This window comes from Podarcis gaigeae (genome assembly GCF_964106915.1).
Source record: "Podarcis gaigeae genome assembly, chromosome: 7".
In the NCBI taxonomy this organism is placed as follows: domain Eukaryota; kingdom Metazoa; phylum Chordata; class Lepidosauria; order Squamata; family Lacertidae; genus Podarcis; species Podarcis gaigeae.
Window position 1 is genome coordinate 65608786 of NC_139683.1, and position 23459 is coordinate 65632244.

Here is a 23459-nt window from a genome sequence, read left to right on the forward strand (position 1 = left end):
GGGGCGGGGCTTCTGAAGAACTTCCTGTTTCTGTTCAAATTCTGCTTTATATCCTCTTGAGGTCTACTTTCTTCCTGCTATTGAAATCTTATCTCAAGTCTTCTAGCAGCTCATAAGAATGTAAGTAGATTCCTGCTAGATAAGACAGAAAGACCATCTAATCTAGCATCCAATTCTCCCAGAGACCAGCTAAGACATGAATGAAGGGTATGAATGAAGCAGCATTCTTCCCACTTGCAGCTGAGGTTCAGGGGCATATTGCCTTGGCTACCAGAGCTAGTTACAGAACCATCACAGCTAGTAGCCTAGCCTTACCCTCCATGAATTTGTCTAAACCCATTTTAAAGCCATCCAGGTTGGTAGTCATTACTATATATTGCGGTGGCAAATTCCATTGTTTTATGCAATCATATACACTTATCTCTCTCTTCTTCTTCTTTTTTACTTCTCTCTTTTACTTCTTTTTACTTTTATTGATAAATGCAATACTTACAAACACAAACCAGAACACTAAACACACTTATTATACATAGATACGTACACCTCTCAACTTAGATTACAAAAGAGAAAACAAACATACAAACTAAACATACAGACATAAATTTTGACTTCCCTCCACCTATATGTGCCTTCCTTTGTTTCTTTTCTTATTTTGACTGTGTTATCAATATTATTAATTTTTTTACTCTATAAGTTTCATTCATTGCATATTGATATATTGATATATTAATACCAGAACAATATTTTTTGATGTATTCCTTCACGCAGGTCCACTCCTCTATCAGTTTTTGGTCTGATTGGCCTATTACCACTGCTGTAAGTCTTGCTGATTCTATATATTCACAAAATCTTATTTGCCATTCTCTTATTGAGGGAGTTTTTTTCTCCCTTCCATTTTTTTGCTATAATCATTATGGCCACAACGGTTGCATATAAGAAAACTTTTTACCTAGCGGCAGAAATGTCAGTAGATATAATTCCTAAGAGGTACACCTCTATTATTGTTTTTTACATGATATTTTAAGCATCTTGAATGTCACTCCAAAATTGTTTAATATACACACACTCCCACCACATAGCAATCATATACACTTCTCTTGGACTCCACCTCATCTAATTCAATAGGGCTTTGTCGTAAACGTATGGGATTGCACTGTAAGTCTTCAAACCTATGTACCTGGGGATAAGCTCCATTAAAGATAATAGGGGCTTACTTCTGAGAAAACATGCATAAAACAGAATTGTAGAGTTGGAAGGGACCCCAAGGGCCATCTAGTCCAACCCCCTGCCATGCAGGAATCTCAGCTAAAGCATCCATGACAGGTGGCCAGCTGACCTCCGCTGAGAAACCTCCAAGGAAGGAGAGTCCACAACCTCCCAAGGGAGACCATTCCGCTGTCGAACAACTCTTACTGCCAGAAAGCTCTTCCTGGTGTTTATTCAGAATCTCCTTTCTTGTAACTTGAAGCCATTGGTTTGAGCCCTACCCTCAAGAGCAGGAGAAAATCTTGCTCCCTCTTCCATGTGACAACCTTTGAGATATCTGAAGATGGCTATCATATCTCCTCTCGGTGTCCTCTTTTCCTAAACATCTCCTTCAACTGTTCCTCATAAGGCTTGGTTTCCGGACCCCTGATCACCTTAGTTGCCCTCCTCTACATACTCCTCTTGTCAACATCCTTCCTAAATTGTGGTGCCCAGAATTGGACACAGTATTCCAGGTGTGGTATGACCCAAGAAAGAATATGTTCTTTCCCTTGATCAGACCATACCTGGAATACTGTGTCCAATTCTAGGATGTGTCCAATTAATCTGTGATGGATCTATTGCTGAAAACCTCAGACACTGTCCAGCCAAAGTTTGATTTCAGTGGGAGAGTATTAAGTAGGTATTTAATTCTCCCATTGAAATATATGGAACTTGAAGTTTTTAACTTTGACTGGTATGTTGTAGCTCCTGCAGGGGCTTTAGGTTATGAGCCCCTATGTTTCGACAGATTTATGGAAAGAACAGAGGATTCAGTGGCCTTTCAAATTGGCAGATCTATGCTGTTTACATCAGCATTTGTCACTGGCATGGAGGTGGGGAAACACCTCATAAAACAGCTTTCAGGAAAAGAAAACCACCACCCACAGATTACTAGTTAGATTGACGGCGGCCTGTAGCTACGGTAAATATCAACTTCCTTTTTGAATGAGAAACCAATCGGCTCAATTTTCCTCCATCTCATTGATTTCTCTGAGAGCTGTGTTAAAAGCAAAAGGCTTCACTCTCAAGCTGCATAGCTTGTTCATTTATAAAATGCATGTGTTCCTTATGCAGAACATAAAGGAAAAAGCCAAACCAATAAGAACAGTGAGGATAACAGCAGCATTTTAAAAAAATTAAAAAAAACCCACTTCTGTAACGAAACTGATGTTTATCTATAACTTGCCATCAACAGCTTGTCACTTTGTTTTAGAAGGCAAAGATGAGAACTTAAAATAACTTAATTATAGTGGCTATCGCCATGTGGAAGGCATTATTCCTTAAGTGTTTTCCCATTTCCAGTGTAAACTCTCAGGAACCAGGTTTAAATTCCTCCTCCTCCTCCTCACATCAGTTTATGTTTCTCCTTTTTATGCTTTGTTGAGAACTTGATCATGGGTCACAATTCCCCTCACCCACTGAAAGTCCTGTGGATTTGAAAGAAACCTAAAAATCACAGTATGCAGTATGTCTAACTGTAACACAGATTATACAAGTGTGGGAACAGAGGTGAAATTATGATGATAGGATCCAGTTCTACCGGGGGTGGTGGTGGTGCAAAATAATTTTTTAGCAGTTCCTACAGAGCTGCTAGGGATGCGGGTGGCACTGTGGTCTAAACCAGAGCATCTTGGGCTTGCCAACCAGAAGGTCGCGGTTCGAATCCCCGCGACGGGGTGAGTTCCCGTTGCTCGGTCTCTGCTGCTGCTAACCTAGCAGTTCAAAAGCACGTCAAAGTGCAAGTAGATAAATAGGTACCACTCCAGCGGGAAGGTAAATGGCGTTTCCATGCACTGCTCTGGTTCGCCAGAAGTGGCTTAGTCATGCTGGCCACATGACCCAGAAGCTGTACGCTGGTTCCCTCGGCCAATAAAGCGAGATGAGTGCCGCAACCCCAGAGTCGGTCACGACTGGACCTAATGGTCAGGGGTCCCTTTACCTTTACAGAGCTGCTAATTAATTTGCAGAGCAAATGGAATAGTTGCCTTGATCTTCCTTTGAGGTCGCAACGAAGGCAGTTCACCCAATCCAAAGAATAACATATGGTCTTTTAACACATAGAAAGAAAGTCTTACTGGTTTGGCTTTCACAAGTTTCGACAAAAGGAAGGCTGAAAGATCATATCCCTGATTCCCCGCCCACAAACATGGGTATCCACAGAGGGTTTTCCCCAAGGGGAGAGACAAAGAAGATACTCCAGACAAACAAACAAACATAACACCAGAGAGAGATTCCTGATAGGTCCAATGACCTAATCATTTTCTTAAAAACACCAACCACAAAACAGTTTTAGTTTTTTTCCTAAAAAAAAAATAGGTGCCAGTACTCACCATGAAGTTGTTACGGTAAATGTCACACTTTTTAACAACAACAAAAAGATGTGCCGGTACTATGTACCCTTGAGTACGCCCTGGGAAAAAGCACTGCATATATATATATAAAAGAGAGACTAAGGGGTCATTCCTATGGCAAGATCTGCTGGCTTGAGCAGTTTAGGATTCCTGGCTCAAACCCAGCTCAGCTGAAGATACTCTGGTGTAACTTGCTCATTCCACACTTCACCCTTACCAAACAGTCCCAAGCAGGATTACAGCAATAATAAAATACAGCATTCAAAGCAATTGATAATAGAAGTGATTCTTCAGCACATGAGGAAAGCCTACATACAATTAAGGTGCCGGACACATTTTAATAATGTTGAGGTGGATTTCTTCTTTTCATATCAAAACCTCCATAGATAGTTTGTCTTTTAAAGCAGAAATGGGGGGTTTACAGTCAAGGAAAACCCACTTGTCAGTTCATTTTCATTTCGTGTCACCTTTCCCCTTGGATAGCTTTTGCTGTCTCTCAGATATAATGTTTCTGTTGCAATCAAGTCTTTTTCTTCCCTCTGCAAATGAAACTTCCACCGATACCCAAGCATCCAGATTAAGGCATCAAGACGAAATGAAAATGAAAAAAAAAAACGAAGAGAGTGACATTTGAGTGACAGGAGTGGCCTTGTCCTGTCTCTCTGCCTGAGGGGGTTGGCCAGTGGCTTCTGGCAAGATCTTGCAAGAGCACCACGACGTCTTGCGGACATGCCCAGAGGCCTCGCACGAGCTTCCTGAGACCCCAGTGAGTGAGGTAGAACGCCTCACTTACCGGGGCCTTGGGAAGGACGTGAGAGGCCTCTAAGACATCTCACAGGGCTCATGGGGAACCCAGAAGCAACCACCACTACTTCCCTTGGATTCTGTTTCCTCGGCAGTGGTGTAGCATGGGTTGCTGGCTTCCGGGACGGAGCAAGTGTTGCTCCCCTCTGGTGGACTGGGCAGTGGTCAGTCCTTTCACCAGCCCACATCTAATCAAGGGAGTCTCTCCTTGAAAACTAGCCCTGACCTGGAAGCAGAGATAAGACAGAGAAATGCGAAGCCAGGTGTGCCGCTGTGTTGCCTCGCCTTCCTGTCCTTCCAGCAAGGTGCTTTAGGCAATGCACATAGCTCCGGCAGTGTTTTTCCACCTTCCACTTCCTTCCTCCATCCTCGGTGGGTGCTGCTGCTGCCCTCCCACTCACTTCCTCTCAGTGGCCATGAGGTGAAGGAGGTGCCACTGCTGCCAAAGTCCCAAAGGGCTGGGCCAAATGCAGCTTGCCTCCCTGCAGCTCCAGCTTCAGTGAGGGAGCCTGTCCTGGGAGTGCCTAGTTACACTCTCTCAGAAATTTGCACCCGGGGTCATGCCTCCCTGGCCCTCCACACTTTGCCTCTGCTCCTGAGGCAGCTGCCTCAGACCTCTTCATGTACAGAATGGCCCTGTTGAGAAATTACCCCACCCCGTGCATCAAAATAACTTGTGAGGCCCCCTTTAAGTGTTTATTTATTGGTATTGGTCCCAATCCACAGGCAAAGGAAGCATGCATTGGAGAAGAAGCATCTGTCAGGAAGAATAGCCACCCCTGTGTACAAGGTGTAGAAGCCAAGTTACTACATTGTTTACAAGTACTCCCAACTACTTAGCCTTTCGGACGCCATTTTGAATTTTGAGAATATTAGAAATGCCTCTCCATTTCGGTAGTTGCAGCCGCCCTGTGGAACGCCCTCCCATCAGATTTCCAGGAAATAAACAACTATCTGAGTTTTAGAAGACATCTGAAGGCAACCCAATTTAGGGAAGTTTTGAATGTTTGATGTTTTATTGTATTTTTAATATTTTGCTGGAAGCCACCCAGAGTGGCTGGGGAAACACATCCAGATGGGTGGGGTATAAATATATTACTACTACTACTACTACTACTACTACTACTACTACTTGAAGACATCGCTTTTCAGGAAGTTTTTAATGTTTGGTGTTTTTAAGATTCTGTTGGGAGCCGCCCAGAGGGGCTGGGGCAACCCAGTCAGATGGCTGGAATAATTATTATTATCTTAGCAGAAGGTGAACGATTTTATTTTTGCTCACCAGATGTACTTAAACTATTGAACTCAGTGCTTTGACAGTGACGCCTCCAGGATTCTCTGTAATAACTGAGCAAATGAATTACGTCACTTCCAGAGAACCTATACATGTCTAATGCGACATAAACTGATATGAAAGTCTGATAGCATCTTATCTCTAATAATTAGTATTATTCATGCTGTTATAAAGAAAGTGAGGACCAGAGATGTCACGTTCTTTATTAGCTACCCTCCACACTGTCTTTTTCTCTGTTACTCATATTCTCTTACTCCTATTCAGTTCAATGGAGCTTAAAGGTAAAGGTAACTGACCATTAAGTCCAGTCGTGGCTGACTCTGGAGTTGCGGCACTCATCTCGCTTTACTGGCCGAGGGAGCCGGCGTAAAGCTTGCCTAGTCCACAATCCAGTCATCTTGGGAAGCCTGCAAGGAGGACACAAGGCCAAAAGCACTCTCCTGCTGTTGGCCAGCAACTGGCATCCTCTGGCATGCTGCCTCTGTTTCTTGGGCAAGCATATAGTCAGCAAGATTATCATAGAGCTAAAAATCACAGAATTCTAAAGTTGGAAGGGGTTACGAGGGACAACTAGTCCAACTCCCTGCAATTCATGAATCTTTTGCCCAACGTGGGGTTCAAACCCACAACCCTGCAATGAAGGGTCTCTTGCTCCACCCACTGCAGTATCCCAGGTCCATCCCAGTGGCCACTGATAGCTTTATCCTCCATGAATTTGGCTAAGACTCACTGTTGTTTTATTTATTTCATTTATATCCCACACACCTGATTTCCCCCCTTTTATTCTTCCAGCAAACCTGTGAGGTAGAATAGGCTGAGAGACAGCGAGTGGCCCCAGCTAACCCAGGGAGCTTCATTGTTGTGTGGGCACAAATCTTCCTAGATCTTAGCCCAACTCTCATCTTTTGAAAATTCAGTCCTTCAAAAGAATCAAAAAACATGAACCCATTTCAGGGCTTAATTTTTTTCCCCCAAGTTGTGTCTCTTTCTTTCTCAATTTGATCCATTTACATGGTTTTGTGTGTGTTGTGGTATTTTATGCATTGTGACTTGCGGTTATTTTTATTGATCATAGTTTAGTAGATATTGATTGTAAGTGTTAAGGGTGAGTTTAATTCTTACTTGCTGATGTTTTGAGAGTTAATTTCATTGTGTACTATTATATACTAATAGATTATTGATTATTACTTTGTTGGATATGTCATTCATTCTAAAGTTACATTTTTTGTGTGGGTCCTTCGTTGTGTATTTTGTTGCTGTAAACAGCGTTGGGTAAAGCAATATAGAAAGGTGGTACACAAATCACAAGTGAAATGAATGAAATACTTTTTCTCAGTGCCTATTTTTCTTTTCTTCTTGCTCCAGAGTATGGCTTGGCTCTCTTGCTTTAGTCATCTGCTGCACAGGAATCTCCTACAAAAACTTGCTCTCTGCCTGTGGTCTGAATTGTCTGTGTAGGCAGCCACTATGTGGATAGTCCTGGCCTTTCACCCAGAGAGTTGTACTACCTGGTCATTAGGATGCCACGAAAGGGAAAGGGGTGACATTTCAAAATGTGACATTTTAGGTGAGCATGTAACAGAGGTTGACTCCCCTCACAAGTCTAGCTGAGATGTTCTCTACACCCAATTTCATAGGCTTATATGAAAGGCTGCAGGAGATGATTTCTTCTCACAGTCTTAGGGCATGGGAGTTTGCCCATCTAGGACTGAACTGATGCTCTCGGTTTCTAGACTCAGGGAAAAGCAAGCATCATGAAACGACCGATAAATGAAACCAACGTATTGTCTCCTGGAAATGGGCGCCAACAGGAGGTGAAATAAAATATGAAATGCAGCTTGCAAGTCAGTGGCTGAAGCAGAAGCTTAAGCCGACAAGGTATTAGACGACAGAGGTCTGACTACCCCGTTACTCAAGTTCTGTGGTCCTTGACTGAGGATGTTAATTTTTCCACTGTAGATAAAAGGTCATTCATTTGCTAGGTTTGTCTGAGTTTCGTTATTCCTCATCTCTGTACCCAGACACCCAACTTTGCATGGATTGTCACAACAGATTCTTGAGTCCAGGGCCACCTGAACTCCCCACCCAAACCCGGAAACTCCTGGGAGATACTCCAGGAAGCACCCTAAACTGGGCTGTATTGGTACTGTGGTGCTATAGCTCCCATTGTGGGGCTCAAACCCACAACCTTGACATTAAGAGTCACATGCTCTACTGACTGAGGACAACAAGGAATTGAGCCTTTAGTGTCACTGGCTCAGTCCTGTAGAATACTCTGCTAACAGATCCAGCAGGTGCCTTCCGTTTTGACTTTTTCAATGCCGGCTGAATATGCGTGTGTTTTTTTAATGCAGGCAATTAAGAACACATCTTTCCACAATGGTTAATTGACGTCAGTTTTTAACTTGTTTTTACAGTATGGTTTAATGTATTTTTGTTGTTTTTAATGAAATAGTTGTCAATAAATAAATAAAAAACCTGCAGTCATAAATTATATAGTCTAGGGCAGGTATTACTACTGCCTTCTGCTGATTGCATAAGCTAGCTATAAACCAACCATGCAACAGAGGAAGAATCTGTTGATGTACAATGGTTATTTGCACCCAAATTATGCAACGATACCATTACTGCTTCAAGAACAGCATCTGTTCACTGGTCAAAATTAAGCGACTTGGTTCATGAAAACAGTACATTCATGGGAGAAGGGTTTCCCTTTTATAAGAGAGCAGAGATCAAAAGTTAATCATCCCCAAACCACTGAAATATCTCTTCTCACCAAATCCTCTTCTCTTCCCCCCTGGGAGAACCCACAGCCACTTTCCCTTCTCCAATTTCAGCAACAGGTTTTTAAGTCTCAAAACTAGTTTTCTCTCTCTCCAGAGGGTACTCAACAATACACAGTACTGGCCCCTCTTTTTTTAGTTGCTAAAATGTGTGGCACTTACTGTAATAACTATATGGTGAGTACCAGCACCTATTTTTCTAGAAAAAAGCACTGCTCAAAACCAAGACCCAAATTTCTTCAAAGCTTTGGTACACAATTGTGGCGAAGGCTTTATAGTAGGAAACCTGAGTGATAAGCAGCAAGCAGCTTAGGTAGATAGACCATACTGCCATGTTACTGTGAGTCCGCAGTGGGAAGTCTGGTTATCAGAGGAAGACTGTGGTCTTTCAATAACCCAAAGAAAACTAGACTTCTGCAAGAATCTTCATTATGTGTACACCTTGGGATATGGGGCTTAGAACAAGGTTAGCCCTCACAGTGCACACACCAGGAATGAGGAACCTCCAGTCTGGGGGCAAATGTGGCGTTTGAAGCCTTCCTACCTGGCCTCCAGGCCTCTCCTTAAGCCACACCCCTCAGTGGTGCTTCTCCATACCCTCCTTGAGTGCTTTTGCCTGACTGGCTTGCATCCTTGAACTCTGAAGAAGCCTGTTGGTTGCCTGGATGGGGGTCAGATGAATGTGTGGGAGTCAGGAGTGGGCCTGCAATAAATCACACTGAGTAAATGAAGTTAACTCTTTATTAGAAGAAACAAGCTCTGCTCAGGAGTGCAGGCCCAAGGAGCCAACATCTTTTCTTGGTAAGTCTTCCCCCTATGAGGCAGTTGTGGAGACTAAAGGCCCCCGCCTTCCCACGGCTACCTGCCTCCTCTTCTGGATCCTTCCCAAGCAATTGGAGACTGTGCTGATGCACTTGTCTCGGCTCCTCCCTCTTCAGGTCTTGGGAGACCAGGCAGGAGGGGAGAATGTCGCAGTAGGAGGGGAGATATCCTGGCTTCTTCACCAGCCTGATTCATCTCTGCCTCTTGGCCTCCCTCCCCTCCTGCTTATGGACATCTGCCACAGACTCTCCCTACTCACTAAATCCTGTTACCTCCTCAGCTTCTGACACCTCCTCCTCCCAGGCTTCTCCCTCTGACCATTCATCCCACCACCAATACCTGGGCTCAGAGCTTTCTTCCATTAGGTGTTCCCCAACTGGTTGCTCCCACCATTCCTCTGCGTCCAACCAGTCCATGACAGAGGCATGTAGAAACCACTGGCTTTTGTGAACCTGAAATGTACTCTATCATACGACTGGAGACACATCTGCCGTGAGTCTGTTGGAAGTTCCCCCATGAGGCGGTGTGGCCCTCAGAGCTGTAAAATGTTCCCAACCAACCATACTTGACATGGGTAGAGTATACCTGCTTTATGTGAAGTGCAGCCTAGATCTCTTGGCCATCAAGTGCTGGAAAAGTGGCATGTAGCTTTTGGGTTTCCTTCACGTGTGAAGAGCTCGGCTGATGGACATGTCAATAATCAGGCACACCATCCAGTTAACAGGGAAATAACATTCACTCTCAGTGTCAAATGGGACGTGAATTTCCTTCTTTAAATATGTCTGCCAAATGTACTGGAAGTGTTTATGACTTAAAAATAAATAAATACCAGTTTCCTGGAATGACTCCTTCTAATTCTGATCTAGGTTTCATAGAAATGCTCTGAGAATGCTTCTTATCTGCAAACTCTTGAGGGCTACTAGGGACAATCCACTTAATCATTTAATGGCTAAAGGTTACAAGAGTTTACAAATCACACAGCAATGATCTTTCACATGGTTGAGGAGCGTTTTATTAGGATTTGGACTCCATAACCTTTCTCGCATTACATATTGATAATGCAATGCACAAAAACTGATGCAAAGTCTCACCATCAATATTACTCCAGATGTGCCTGAAGACACCTCCTGCTGTGTTATTATTTTTTTTTAACCACATATGCTCTTGCATAGATTGCCAGATCAAGAATGACATTTTTCTAAATATCCCCTTATGCAATGTGTCATGTGGTTTGCTTTAATGTAAAAGCCCACACTGAAAACACACAGCAAAATATGATTAATATTCCTATAAACCAGCTGTTTGAGAGCCAGAGAAATACAGAGTTCATGTCTCTAGCTGCCTACAATCCAGCCTCTTTGTGATCACTCCCCATTATTATCGGCCTAAACTAGGATTTTTTTGTTCACAATTGGCTGCTGAACAACACACCTTCTCCCCCTCAAAGGGGGAGAATCCAAGGAGTCATTCTGCAACTCTTGCTCGTTTTTGTAGGAGTTCAGGTAAAAGGCAAGTGACCTCCTTAACCTTTTTAAAAACATGCTTCACGTAAACTCCAAAAGCCACAGACTAGGCCACGGTATCATAGATATTCCAGTTTAGACAAAGTGCTGAGGTGCCAGAAAATGATAATGCCCAGAATTCAATGAAGTAGAAATAGAAGATGAAAATAGAATGGAATAGAAGATGAAAATTAGAGGGCTATTCAACCCAGCATTGTGTTTTCTATAGTGGCCAACCAGATGCCCAACAAGCAAAAATTATAAAGACCACAAATCCTCTCCCATTTTATTATGCAGTAACTAGAAGTAGAATATAGTCATCACAACCAGTAGGCATTGATAGCCACATCTCCCATGAATCAAATTTCTCGGCCTGCCTAAGAACTACCATGATGGATCAGTCCAAAGGCCACCAGACCAAAGGTGTACCATGATAGCAAAAATAGGGTAAGTACAGAGAACAGAGGTTTGTAAGCTCACCAAAAATTGATGATTTATTATGAAACTGGATCTGTTATAGGACTCCCTTCTTGTTGAACAAAGTATACCGTATTTTTCGCTCCATAAGACTCACTTTTTCCCTCCTAAAAAGTAAGGGGAAATGTGTGTGCGTCTTATGGAGCGAATGCAGGGGGGAGGCAGGTGGGAAAAGCCCCCAAGAGCCACACACACACTCCACGCGGCTCGTGAAAGGGAGCGCTGAGCAGAGCCTGGGATGCATACAGGCTCTGCTCAGCGCTCCCTTTAAAGAATATTTGTTTTCTTGAATTCCCTCTCTAAAAACTAGGTGCGTCTTATGGTCAGGTGCGCCTTATGGAGCGAAAATATACGGTAATTAAAGAACTGACTACATTCTTGCTGATAAGTGTACTGCATGTATTTTGTGAATTAATTACATTCTTCTGAACCAATTAAAACGTTTGTCGTATTTTATGATTTGTGTTGGTGCACATCTTGACATATATATCAGGGATGGGGAACCTGTGGCCCTCCAGATGTTGTTGAACTCCAGCTCCTATCAGCCTCAACCAGCATGGTCAATGGTCAAGAATTATAGGAGCTGTTAGGCCAACATCTGGAGGGCTACAGGTTCCCCACCCCTGACCAGCGCATGGAATGACTGAGTTCAGTTTAACAAGGTTCACTGGATCCATTGAAAAACTTCAAAACTACCCCTGAAAGTAGGTTCCACAATTGCCAGGTGAATGGAACTTGAATTAATATCACTTGGGGGCAGAACGATTTCTAATTCATCTTCAACTTCATTCTCTTATGAGTGTTTGTTATGCTTTTGACTTGTATTTGGGCCTTGAAGCTAAAATATAGCAATTGTGAAGAAAAATAAACTCACCTTTCCCTGTGTGTTTTGGTGTTTTCTTTGTCTTAAGTATATTTTATACTCCTTGTTGTATTTGGGACGCTGAAAATCTTTTGCCAAAAGGTTGAACTTGAACTGAACAAACTTGTTTGTTTTGTAAATGGACAAAAATGAACTGGAACTAGTTCTTCTTTGAATGCACTGAACTTGAACAAGTTCCTTTTAAAAATGAACTTTTCAAGCTCTGCCCTGACATACAAGTTTGTCAGCAACAAATCCATTATTAGCCCCTTTTTAAAAAAAAATTGGCAGACTCTAAAGTACTCCAGAAACTAACACACACACACACACTCTCATAACTTGCTTTTGAAATTTGGGAATAGAGGAGGAATTAGATAGCTACATTTTAGGACTGGGATAAGAAAAGACTAATAGAGGCAGCTCTGTTTCTGGCCTTACTGTTAAAAGCACATAAAAGGAATGTGTGAACTATTTATAGTTTTGTTCGCAGGACGCAATCAGACAAATCCACAGAAAAGGATTGAATGATTCTGTCACTTTTTAGTACTTAACATTTAGGACTTCACTTACAGTATGAATCTGACCTAACATGCGTTTAATCATCTCTAGTGTTAATAAAACTAGGAGAAAATCCATGTTGTGAGATGGCATGATGAGAGCAATCATGCTTAATATAGGAGTCGTGTGTGCAGGATGCTGTTTTAGGGCAGAAGATGGACTTAATGATCTCAAGGACCTTTTCCAGGACTGTGAATCATACCATTCAAAAAGATGAGTAAAATTAGAGTTCTTTTCAGTCTTTCGGGTGCACTGTAATGTTATTTCCCATCAACTAGGCTGCCAGTAACCGACAGGCTTTGGTTGTTGTGAATCTGCATGTAGGGCACCCTTATACTACAATATAACTGTTGCCAATAGACTATCATTGTGGGGAAGAGGTGTTGGGGATTTTCTTGGCTTCAAGCTATGAGCCTCCCCAACCCAGGCAGCCAGCGGAAGCACTTCAGGAAGTAGTGCAAGTGCTGCTGCTCTTATGCCAGAGAGGGAGCTCTGCTTGTGGGATGACACTTACCTTTCTGGAGAGGACTGTTGGTGTAGATGTTCTGAGGCAGGGGAGGGGAGGACTGGATGTGTTAGGGACACGATCCACCAGATCCAAAGCCCTTTGTTCCCCTGACACACCTGCAGAACTTTATGCCAGGGGTGGTGTAGGTAATGAGAGGAAACAGCTGCCTTCTCCATTTCTCATTCTGGATGGTGGGCAGAAATGCAAGGTAGAGTCATGGGGAAAAGAAAGTACACCTGTGATGGTAACATAGGAGTGTGCTGAAGGTGAAATAGTTAAACAGGTTACCCAATCAGAACCCAGGGGGTGGAGTCAGAGGGACTATAAAACCAGCTCTGGGAGGGGCGTAAGGGGAAAGTTCATTGGGAGTTGGGTGGTTGGTTGGAGTGGGAGTGAATTGGGATAGAGTCTGTGGGTAGGTTGAGTTCGTGTAGCGAAATAAGCTAAGTCAGGTACAGTTAGGGGCTAGGAAGACAAGTAAATATCTGAGAGGTGGTTTAGTTAGTGAGAGCAGGTAGCAGAAGATATAGGTCTGGATAGGCATCCCATGATTGTAACTGACTGATACCGTTTATGAAACCACACGCTTGTTAAACTGCAATAAATAAACAGAAGTTTATGTTCCAATTTAACTCTGACTGGGCTCAGTATTGTACCAGGTAGGGCCTGGGTGGTGGCAGCGAGAAATAAAGTGGTGGCACAGGGATCAATAGATGGTGAAACGTCCGGGGACCCTGTGTGATTGCCACAATTTCATGAAATTCTTTGAATCTCATGATTTTACATACCGTATTGGCCTGAAAATAAGCTGTACTCCCCTATCCATTCCTACTGTGAAAAGTTAAAGTGCAGCTTATATGTGTAACCTTACAACACAAGGGCCGTTGGGGATATGGGACAATGGCGCCCGTCCTGACCGCGGCTCACAAACCTCTGAGCCACCGGCTTATTTGCAGGTGCGGCTTATATTCGGGCCAATATGGTAATAATCACCTACTGCTTAGAATCAGGCATAGGCAAACTCGGCCCTCCAGCTGTTTTGAGACTACAATTCCCATCATCCCTGACCACTGGTCCTGTTAGCTAGGGATGATGGGAGTTGTAGTCCCAAAACATCTGGAGGGCCAAGTTTGCCTATGCCTGGCTTAGAAGGTCTTGAAATTAGGTAAATACAATCTCAGATGAACAACAACACGACATACTACACTGTGTTGTGGCTTATTTAACAAAAAAGTGAGAGCCAAAAATGGAGAAGCCATGTGTGAAAAACTAGGTACACCCTTACTGCTTGGCTCTCCTATCCAGTTACAGCTCCACAGTCTCCTCTGCCTGGTAAGCTTGACTCATGCAAAATGGTGCCTAACTCTCCAGAATGTAACTGAATGGGGAAACCAAGCAAAGGCCCAGCGCCCTAACCCATTATAGAGCCACCACTGCTCATGAATTAAGTGTGAGGGAGAGGCTAGCAGCTGCCTCAACCCGGTGGGTTCTGGCAAATGGTTCGGTATCATCCAGGCCTGAAAGCAACGCTGTAGTTTGTGGAAGATGTGTAACCTCCATACTGAGCCTCTGGAGTTTCGTCCATATTTTTAACTTCGGAAAAATAAGTGTCTATGCGAGTGTGCGTGTGTTTTACTCCCGCCATCTAACTTTAACACACATTCAATCACGAGTACACACTTATATTTATTAGACAGTAACATTTCAGTACATTCTTGGTCCTCCAACTCCTGGGTAATAAAGCTGTTTGATCATTTGCTGACATAAAAGTCGCAGCATGTTCTCTGGTTGAAACAGATCATTACAAAGCTGGCAAATGGGGTAAGTAAAACCGAGAGGACTGTTGGTGAATATAGATGACAACCACAATCTGCATGTCGTCACCTGGTAAGTCAATAAACTGGAGAATTTTACCACATTTCTGTAGTTAATTAGAAACACGGGGAAGCTGGAAAATTCTCATTGTTTGATAGGATAATTGGCTGGCCAAACACATGTGCTGTGGTAAATTACCATACAGAAAATTGCAATTGGCATATTTTCAAGACAAACCCCCAACTACAAAAGCTTCTGTTAGGCATTCTTTCTGGCAATGAAAGGCTGGCAAATCTTTTTAACCTCTGGAGTTCGGATTCAAGGGACACAAATGGACCAACATAGTTACTTGTTGGCAACTAAAATACAGTAGCACATAGAGAAGAAAAAGCAGTTATTGGGACTGATACTGTTTCCTTTTCCTAACGCGATTACATTTCAGAGTTGCCTTATGTCTTCACCATTGTGGAAGAAGAAGCTTGAAAGCAGGTGAGCTGCAGCTGCATGCTACACTTGAATGTATTCAGTAGCTCTTCTAGCAACCTGTTCGAAAGGAAAATGCTTTTAAGGTTTTGACTGGCTTGCGCAGTATTTTGGTCATGAACAGAACCAACAAACTTCATACACAGGGGGAATTAAGGTAGAAACAGAAATACATTGTGTCACAAATTGCTGCCCGTGGGCTCCTTTGGAGTATGAAGTATAAATTTAAATAGTAAAGAACGCAATGCATTGCATACACACATATAAGAATATGTCTAATCTGCTATGTATGCTTACTAGGAGTGCTAGTTTAGTTTCATGGGACATACACACACAGTTTTCTCGATGGGAGAAGACTCATAGCAAGGTTCAATAACCTGTTTTCTGATGTGTTCACAATAAAATGGAAACCCCCCTCTCCCATAGTATAGTATAACCCATGGTTTGAAACTTGGGCAAAATGGCTGCTTTTTCTGGGTTCTTAAATAGTGTCCTTGATTCTTACACTGAAGTGAATCACAATGAGTGGTGCAGACCCTGTGTCCTCCAGATATTGTTGGACTCCAACTCCTATCAGCCCTAGGCAGCATAAGTTGATGGTCAGGGATGATGGGAACTGTGGTCCATTTGGAATGCCACATATTCCCCATTCCTGTCATAGAACTTATGTCTCGTTTTGCAGGCTCACAGATCTTTTTAGCATGTGTGTGTGTGTTTGAAGTTGCAACAGCTTGAGGAAATTCAGACAGACAATGGGATTAGCCTACATAACCTCACTGTGTGGCACAACCAGAAACTGAAACCCTGTTGTTTGGGCTCCTTTCTCTTTGATTGCAATGTTTACTCATTAGTTAAATCAAAGATTCAATAAACATTCTCAGATTGCCAGATACCTATGATAAAGCCAAGCCTTTAGGTGGTAAGCATAATTTGTGTGTGTGCGCGCGCGTGCACAATTGTGTGTGCATTTTTTAAAGGATCAATAAAACCCTCAAAACTCTAGGAAAGAAAAGGGAAGAAACCACATAATTTTGTATTTAAAAAAAGGTTGAGCTAGTCGTTAGGCAGCCACCACCAATTTCCTTTTGAAAAAAACGCAGCATTTAATAGCGGCAGTAAATTCCACAGCTGTATAATCTGTGCCAGGGCCAGCAAGAAAAAGACATAAACATGTCAGTATCTACTTCCTCAATAACACCCTGCAGGAAAAGGTACTAGCAGGGCAGCCACACACAGGCAAATACTTAATAAGTCAATATTAAATATAATATGTCACTGGCAACACGAACAGGTCTAAATCATTCCATAAATGTGAATTCATTACAAGAAGTGTGCAGCGAGCTTGCAGATGCAACAGCAGTGTATGAGGGCAAATAATAAGGAAGAGGGAATATAACCCTTAAGTTTGCCAGCTGCGTTATGGAAGAAACTCAAGCAATTTTGTATGCCAATTGCTGCTTGAAGTTCAGCACTGAAGCTGCTGGAGGCAAACCAAATCCCAAAGTTACATCTGGAAATGTAAGTGTGTTGACCTCCCAGCATCTAAAAGGAAACTTCCCTCTTGGCATCACTTAGGAGCAACGGGAAAATTTAAAAAGATACGGGCTTTTTGGTGGCAGTTTGGTTAAAAGGACAGGGTGTCGCGTTCGGATGTGGGAAGGACAAGATCATATTCCTGATACTGCTTGTGTGGTGCTGAACTAAATTAGCAGGTCAGGAGTGGCGGATGTTAAGCCTGAGGCCCAAATGTAGCTCTCCAGGTCTCCAGTTTTCCCACTCTGCCCTCGACTAAGTTGCCTCACAGATTGCATTCAAAGACGAACGGCATCACGATAGTATTGAACGTGTGTGCAGAAAAGGGTCATAAGAGAAGACATCACCACTTTAACCACCAGCAAGGTGGTTACTTCTTGAACCAACCTTATGAAATATCATTTATCATCATGGAACATTTTAACCATCCTACTGTTCATTGAACACATTTTCTAACTTATGAACTTACTTTTTATCTCCACCACTTGACAGCTGTGGCAAGGCTTCCAAAGCTTGCTTAAAGCTTGAGCTGTAACATTAAAACACACACTGATTGTATCTCAGATCTACAATGACCTTTTTATTCCCAACCTATATCCATGCTTTAAGCATAGACTCGTTTTTTCGATTATGCCTGTTGTATAGTTATGCATTTCCACAATACAAGCATTTACACTCTAAAATTAACATCACAATAAAATGCCTCAATTTACAACACTTTCCAGCGTGTAGCTAGCATTCAGTGCACATGTACAAATGCAGATGTGTGCATGCATGAGACTGCATTTCGCTTAAAACTTTAGCTGTTTCCCGCTCCCTGTTTCATTTGTTATTTTTATTATGAAGCCTTTTCTCTATTTGCTTTGAAAACTAGCTGCTCTCTATTAATTCCTCCACATCTAATCCTTTTAATAAATGACAGATTATTATTATTATTTTAATAACATGCAGGGGTCCTTCACAGAAAGAACCAGGAAGGCGCTATGTTAAGGCTCCTGCTTTCATGGGAGAGAAGAGTTCATAACAGTTGCACCCAACTGGTCAAAACAAATGAACGCACAGGCTCTCTCGTTCCTGTTCTTGATGGATGTGTGGGAAAGGGAGCCTAATAGGAACCATACTGCCGACTGTTTCAGCTAATGCCAAGTAATTTTTAATTTGTAGAGCAGGGTAAAAGGTAACACACTTTCAAAATTATACAAAACTCAGCTACGAACAGTCTATGTGCGTTGCCTGAAACTATAGCCCTTAGCACAGTGTAATTTGTGGTTCTGCTGCAGAAGAGGAGCAGCTGCCTGGACAAGAAACTTCAATTCCAGGAACTCTACCTAACCAACAAGACCTCACAATTGGTTCAAAATTGCAGTTCCCATTGCTTTGCTAATGTGTGGTAGCAATCAACGAAAAAGAAAAGGAATGATAGAGCTCAGCTAGAGCCTAACTCCTCTGGACCAAGAGCATCTGTGTAATCTCTAAATGAAGCAGATGACTGATTGGGGATCCCTTGGTTGGGAGTTCTCAAAAATCTTGCCTAGTGAGAGTGGCTCATGTGGCAAGGGGGAACCTCTCCCCAAGGGTGATGTCATTGCTTCAAGAAGCCTGTCTGCTACCCAGGAAGAGGCTCAACCCTTGTTGTTAGTGTGTAGTGTGGTGTAGTGGTTAAGAGCAGTAGACTCGTAATCTGGTGAACCGGGTTCGCGTCTCTGCTCCTCCACGTGCAGCTGCTGGGTGACCTTGAGCTAGTCCCACTTTTTTGAAGTCTCTCAGCCTTACTCATCTCACAGAATGTTTGTTGGGAGGGAGGAAGGGAAAGGAGAATGTTAGCTGCTTTGAGACTCCTTAAGGTAAAGGGTAAAGGGACCCCTGACCATTAGGTCCAGTTGTGACCGACTCTGGGTTGCCGCGCTCATCTCGCTTTATTGGCCGTGGGAGCCGGTGTACAGCTTCCAGGTCATGTGGCCAGCATGACTAAGCCGCTTCTGGTGAACCAGAGCAGTGCACAGAAACGCTGTTTACCTTTCCGCCGGTAGTGATAAAGCGGGATATCAAATCCAAACTCTTCTTCCTCTTCTATGCTACTCAGGAGGTGATAATACAACAGCATAGGCTCATGTTACCTTTGTGCACATTTGCTGAACCTCCAACTTTTGCACTTACTTGCTTTCAGATGTGAGGAACACAGCCACTGCATCTCTCAGTGCACAGATTTCAAGCCGGGCCTAAAGGACATAAATGTTCAAACGTAAAGCCAGAGTATTTATAGCTTCAGAATCTGATTTCACAAGGTTTGCCTGCATAAGCAAAACAATGTTGTTGCTGGTGCAGCAGAAGGAGGCAAAAAGTTAAGAGAACTTCACCGAAAATTTGTTTCCTGTGCTGGAAACATCAGTCCTGAAACAGCTGTAAAGCCAACAGGAGATCTGGGAACTTCTGGAAATGAATTAAACCAAATCTGACTATCAGGAAAAGTTCGCAAATATAGTTTCTTAAAGTCCCCCACCCCCACCCGGTAAATGTAAAGTAAAAGTCCTGGAAAGTGCTAGCATTTATTCTTACCAGGGAGGTTCTGGTCTCTTAATATACAGTGCCACCAAAGAGGAAGGAAGTGCAAAAGGGTGAAGTCTGTCAATATGCATCTTGTTCTCTCCCTCCCCCACTACTTTCTGGCTGCTGAACAGTAGCAAGAACAAAAGGCTCCCCTTCACGTGCTTTACATTCAGTGATTTTAAGAAGTTCATTTATGTCAGTCTTCTTCATCCTCTAGATGTTTTTGGACTACAAATCCCATCATCCCTGACCATCACTGGCTGGGACTAATGAATGTTGTAGTCTAGCACATCAGAAGAGCACTAGGTTGGGGAAGGATGAAGGGATAAATTGCCTTATATACCTATAGTAGGTTCATGCCAGTGGTGGGCGGGGCCAGAGTCAAAAGTGGGTGGGATCTTGCATAGTCCTCTTCCATATCCAAACCATGTGTAATGTAATTACAAAAGGTGACAAACTGTGGTGCGCTTAAGCGCTTACTGTTAAACTAAAAGTATCAGCAAATACCACACTGCTATATTCTTCCAGCTAGATAGTCTAGTTCTATTGGAGCCCATGAAGTAAGAAGGAGGTTGGCTTCACTATCTTCTCCGCAACTTGCAATATGCTATTAAAAATGTTTAGATTCCTAACTTCCTTGGGATGTGAGCGAATCAAGAAAACAGAGAAAGTTGAGCTCTGACTAAATGAATCCAAATTGTTTTTCTCTCTCCAATTTTTAAAATTGATTTTCAACATTTATCACAAAAATAACATAACAAAGCACACAACAAAGAAAAACACACCACACTACAACAAACCAAATACACACAAAAAAGAATATCTCTTCAAATATCCAACTCTCATCACATTGATAACTGACTTCCTCGAGTCCCCTCTAACTGAATTTCATTATATCTCCTGTATAACAGTTCTCCAAGTTCATATTTCTAATAAAATTAACTCCTTTCATTTACTAATCTCTTCTCCTTTATTGATATTCTAATCCTTAATATTTGCTATCACATATTCTTATTCTACCCCTAAGCCTATTTGTTACTTCCAAGAATTTTCTATTTATATCACAATATTTAGCTAAATATTCTTTGAATTTCACAAATGAATCCAAATTGTTAGAGAGCAAAATTTGATCATAGAAAGAGTTCCATCTCCCCAGGCAGTCTGACATGGTTTGATACACTTAGAAAAACAATAATTTGCACGTCACAATGCAGTAACTCTGTGTGGGTGTCAGACACACCAATACTTCTTCAGAAATGAATCTACAGCACCCTTCCATCCTGGAGACTACACTTGTTCATTTTTGCATTGACTTGCTCGTTGCAGGCTTCTAAGACATGTCTATTTACATGTACTGCAAATGTGCATTCATTTCATAGCAGTTTAACTGTCATGGCTACCCCGAAATAATTTTTGGAATTCCCAACTGGTGGGGATGTGAAGATGTCTAGGTGAGATCCTTGTATCTGTGCAGGGGATGGAGGCTGCCCACACCTCCTCAAACTCCTGACCTTTCCACTTAGCAAGAAAAGGTCTTAAAGGAGTGGTGTGTGTTCAGCTGCACACAGTTAACCTGTGGTTAATCTGTGGTTGCAAATCAAGCAGGGTTTCAGATTGTGAAAAGGACTGTAACCATGTTCAGCTAAATGCACTTACAATAGGGTTGCCGTATTTCAAGAAGTACAAATCCGAACGCAAAAATCCTGACATTTTGCCGATTTCCCGAAATTCCCCCAGACGCTAATTCCATCATTGGAATCCCAGACATGTATGGACGTATGACAACCCCAACTTACAACCTCCTTCTGAACTTCTTGCTCAGTGCAGGTTGGTTGGGGGTAGAGGGAGTGCCCCCTCCACGGATATAATATACAAACATCTGAACAGGTCTTAACTGTGTTAAAAAAGCTACATCCCCCCCCGCCTTGCTCGCCACTCGTAGAATTGAGTTACCTGCAAAGCACCATTTCTGCTGAAGGATGAAACACACTGCATTAGCCTGCTGAGTTCTTCGGCGACTGCTTCGACAATCCTCGACAGCACTCGGGGTACGAGCTGTTTAGAGATGGCAAATACCTGCAGATTTCAAATTAAAATAATACAACATAATACAAAAAGCTGGAATTGCTTTTTCCCTCTGAAAGCCTTGCCAGCATTAAGACCTTTTCTCCTGTCTAAAGGTGCACCCATGTTTGGATGGGACTCAATCGCATAGTGGCAAATTTGTGTTGCATGATTATAGCTGCTTGGGAGGTCTTTTGCAACAAACCAACTTCCCTAAAAGACTTTTTTTTTGCTGTAAGGAAAGTGATGGAGAAATGCCCTGGAAAGTGTGGGATTAACCCTTGCTTTGACACCGCACCATCCAACCTCCGCACAAATAAGAAGGAATGCTTGTTAAATTGTCATCGGCATCTGGTCTCCCTGCAAACAAGTTGGGATAAACGCTCAATGAACAGGTCATGTAGAAGCAGCCTAATACATGCCAACCATAAGTGATCCAAAATAGGTATTTAAAAAAGGAAAGTGAGCACTTGCAATGACCAGTGTCATGCCAGTCTCAAAAAGGAGTGCTCCTATTCTATCCAGATCAGGCCTTCTTCTTCCAACTCTCTCTAAAATATGGTTGAAGTGCTACTGTCAAAGCCCACCAAAGGCCAGGGCCTGCTCACAAGTCACAAACTGAATACCAACAGAGCATAGTCCAGGCTAATATTTATTTGGAACGATTTTCTGGCACTGAAAAAGGCCTGCTTTTCTTGAACTTCCAGTTCCACTGATATGTTTTGGTTTGAACACATCAACACTCATCATAGATAGTCTGAAAGAGCCTTACCTCGGCATGCACAGCAATGATGTGAACTAAGGCTTCCTTCAGATAGTTCCTGACACCTGTAATTTTAAAAAAAATAATACAACAAAATAGTTGGTGATTTTCATTCTGTTATGCTGAAATATCACTTGACATGCCATGAAGGCCTTTTTATCCTGTAACAGGTACAACGTTGACTATGATACCAGCATACAGAAAATGAAAACTTCTCCCAACCACACCACTAAAATCTATTTCCTTTTTGAAAGTGAAATGGAGAAAGGCACATTTCCTTACACAAAAGGTTAAAGAAGCCAGAAGTTCCTAGTCTCGTCTGGCATCCCTTGTTCCCTCCTCTTCAAAATAGCATCAAGGGGTGGTTATTGTTGCTTTTTTGGTCATTCTTTTAAATACTATTCAATAAAAGGCAGCTTTCATCTGTGATTGTCTTATTAAATAGATCTTGCCGTTATTAAAGAGAAATATGAGCTTGGAAAACAGGATTGCAGAAATCACTGGCAATAACAAGCATCTCATTTCTGTGCTGGTGGCTTCAAATGTAACTCATGACAAAGGCTGAGCAGACAACTGCAATCAAACAGCCCAAAAATCTTGTGGCACTAAGTACAGTGAAATCAAGCTAAAAAGAAAGGCTATTAAATTTTCAGCATTTATTTCAACAGAACCAATATTTTACTTGTTACCAATAAATATAAAGAAAAAGCTTATAAACCACTTTGAGCTTTCTAAAGACAGGCAATCTGTTTTATAAATAAATAAAATATTGAAACAAACAGGATGTGTGTGTTAACATAGTAAATATATTTATTCACATTTGCTTATACTGTACATATATTTCTGTAGCTCTGTTGTGAATATTTTAAACTGAGTTTGGTGAAATGCATTGAGAGCGCATGGGTTTGTTTAGCATTCAAATGGTTCTTTACAATGCAGGGATATAAGCCAAGTTTAGAATGAGAAAAATAAAACGTGCTACAATAACGTCAGTGATGGCTTATAAATAGAACGGAAAGATATTATTCTGGGGAAAGCAGAAACT

General features: G+C 42.3%; 1 protein-coding gene across 1 annotated transcript in view; it reads right to left on the reverse strand.

Annotated features, from left to right (window-relative positions):
• Positions 1 to 14875: 14875 nt before the first annotated feature.
• The window catches only part of EXOC2 (exocyst complex component 2), a 70821-nt gene continuing 62237 nt past the window's right edge, over positions 14876 to 23459 (reverse strand). The window contains exons 21-25 of the mRNA XM_083749550.1: positions 22424 to 22479; positions 21541 to 21663; positions 19198 to 19259; positions 17510 to 17569; positions 14876 to 15567 (exon numbers count right to left, since the gene is read on the reverse strand). Of these exons, the coding sequence (XP_083605676.1) occupies positions 15474 to 15567; positions 17510 to 17569; positions 19198 to 19259; positions 21541 to 21663; positions 22424 to 22479 (395 nt within the window). The 3' untranslated portion in view covers positions 14876 to 15473. The remainder of the gene's footprint in view (positions 15568 to 17509; positions 17570 to 19197; positions 19260 to 21540; positions 21664 to 22423; positions 22480 to 23459) is intronic.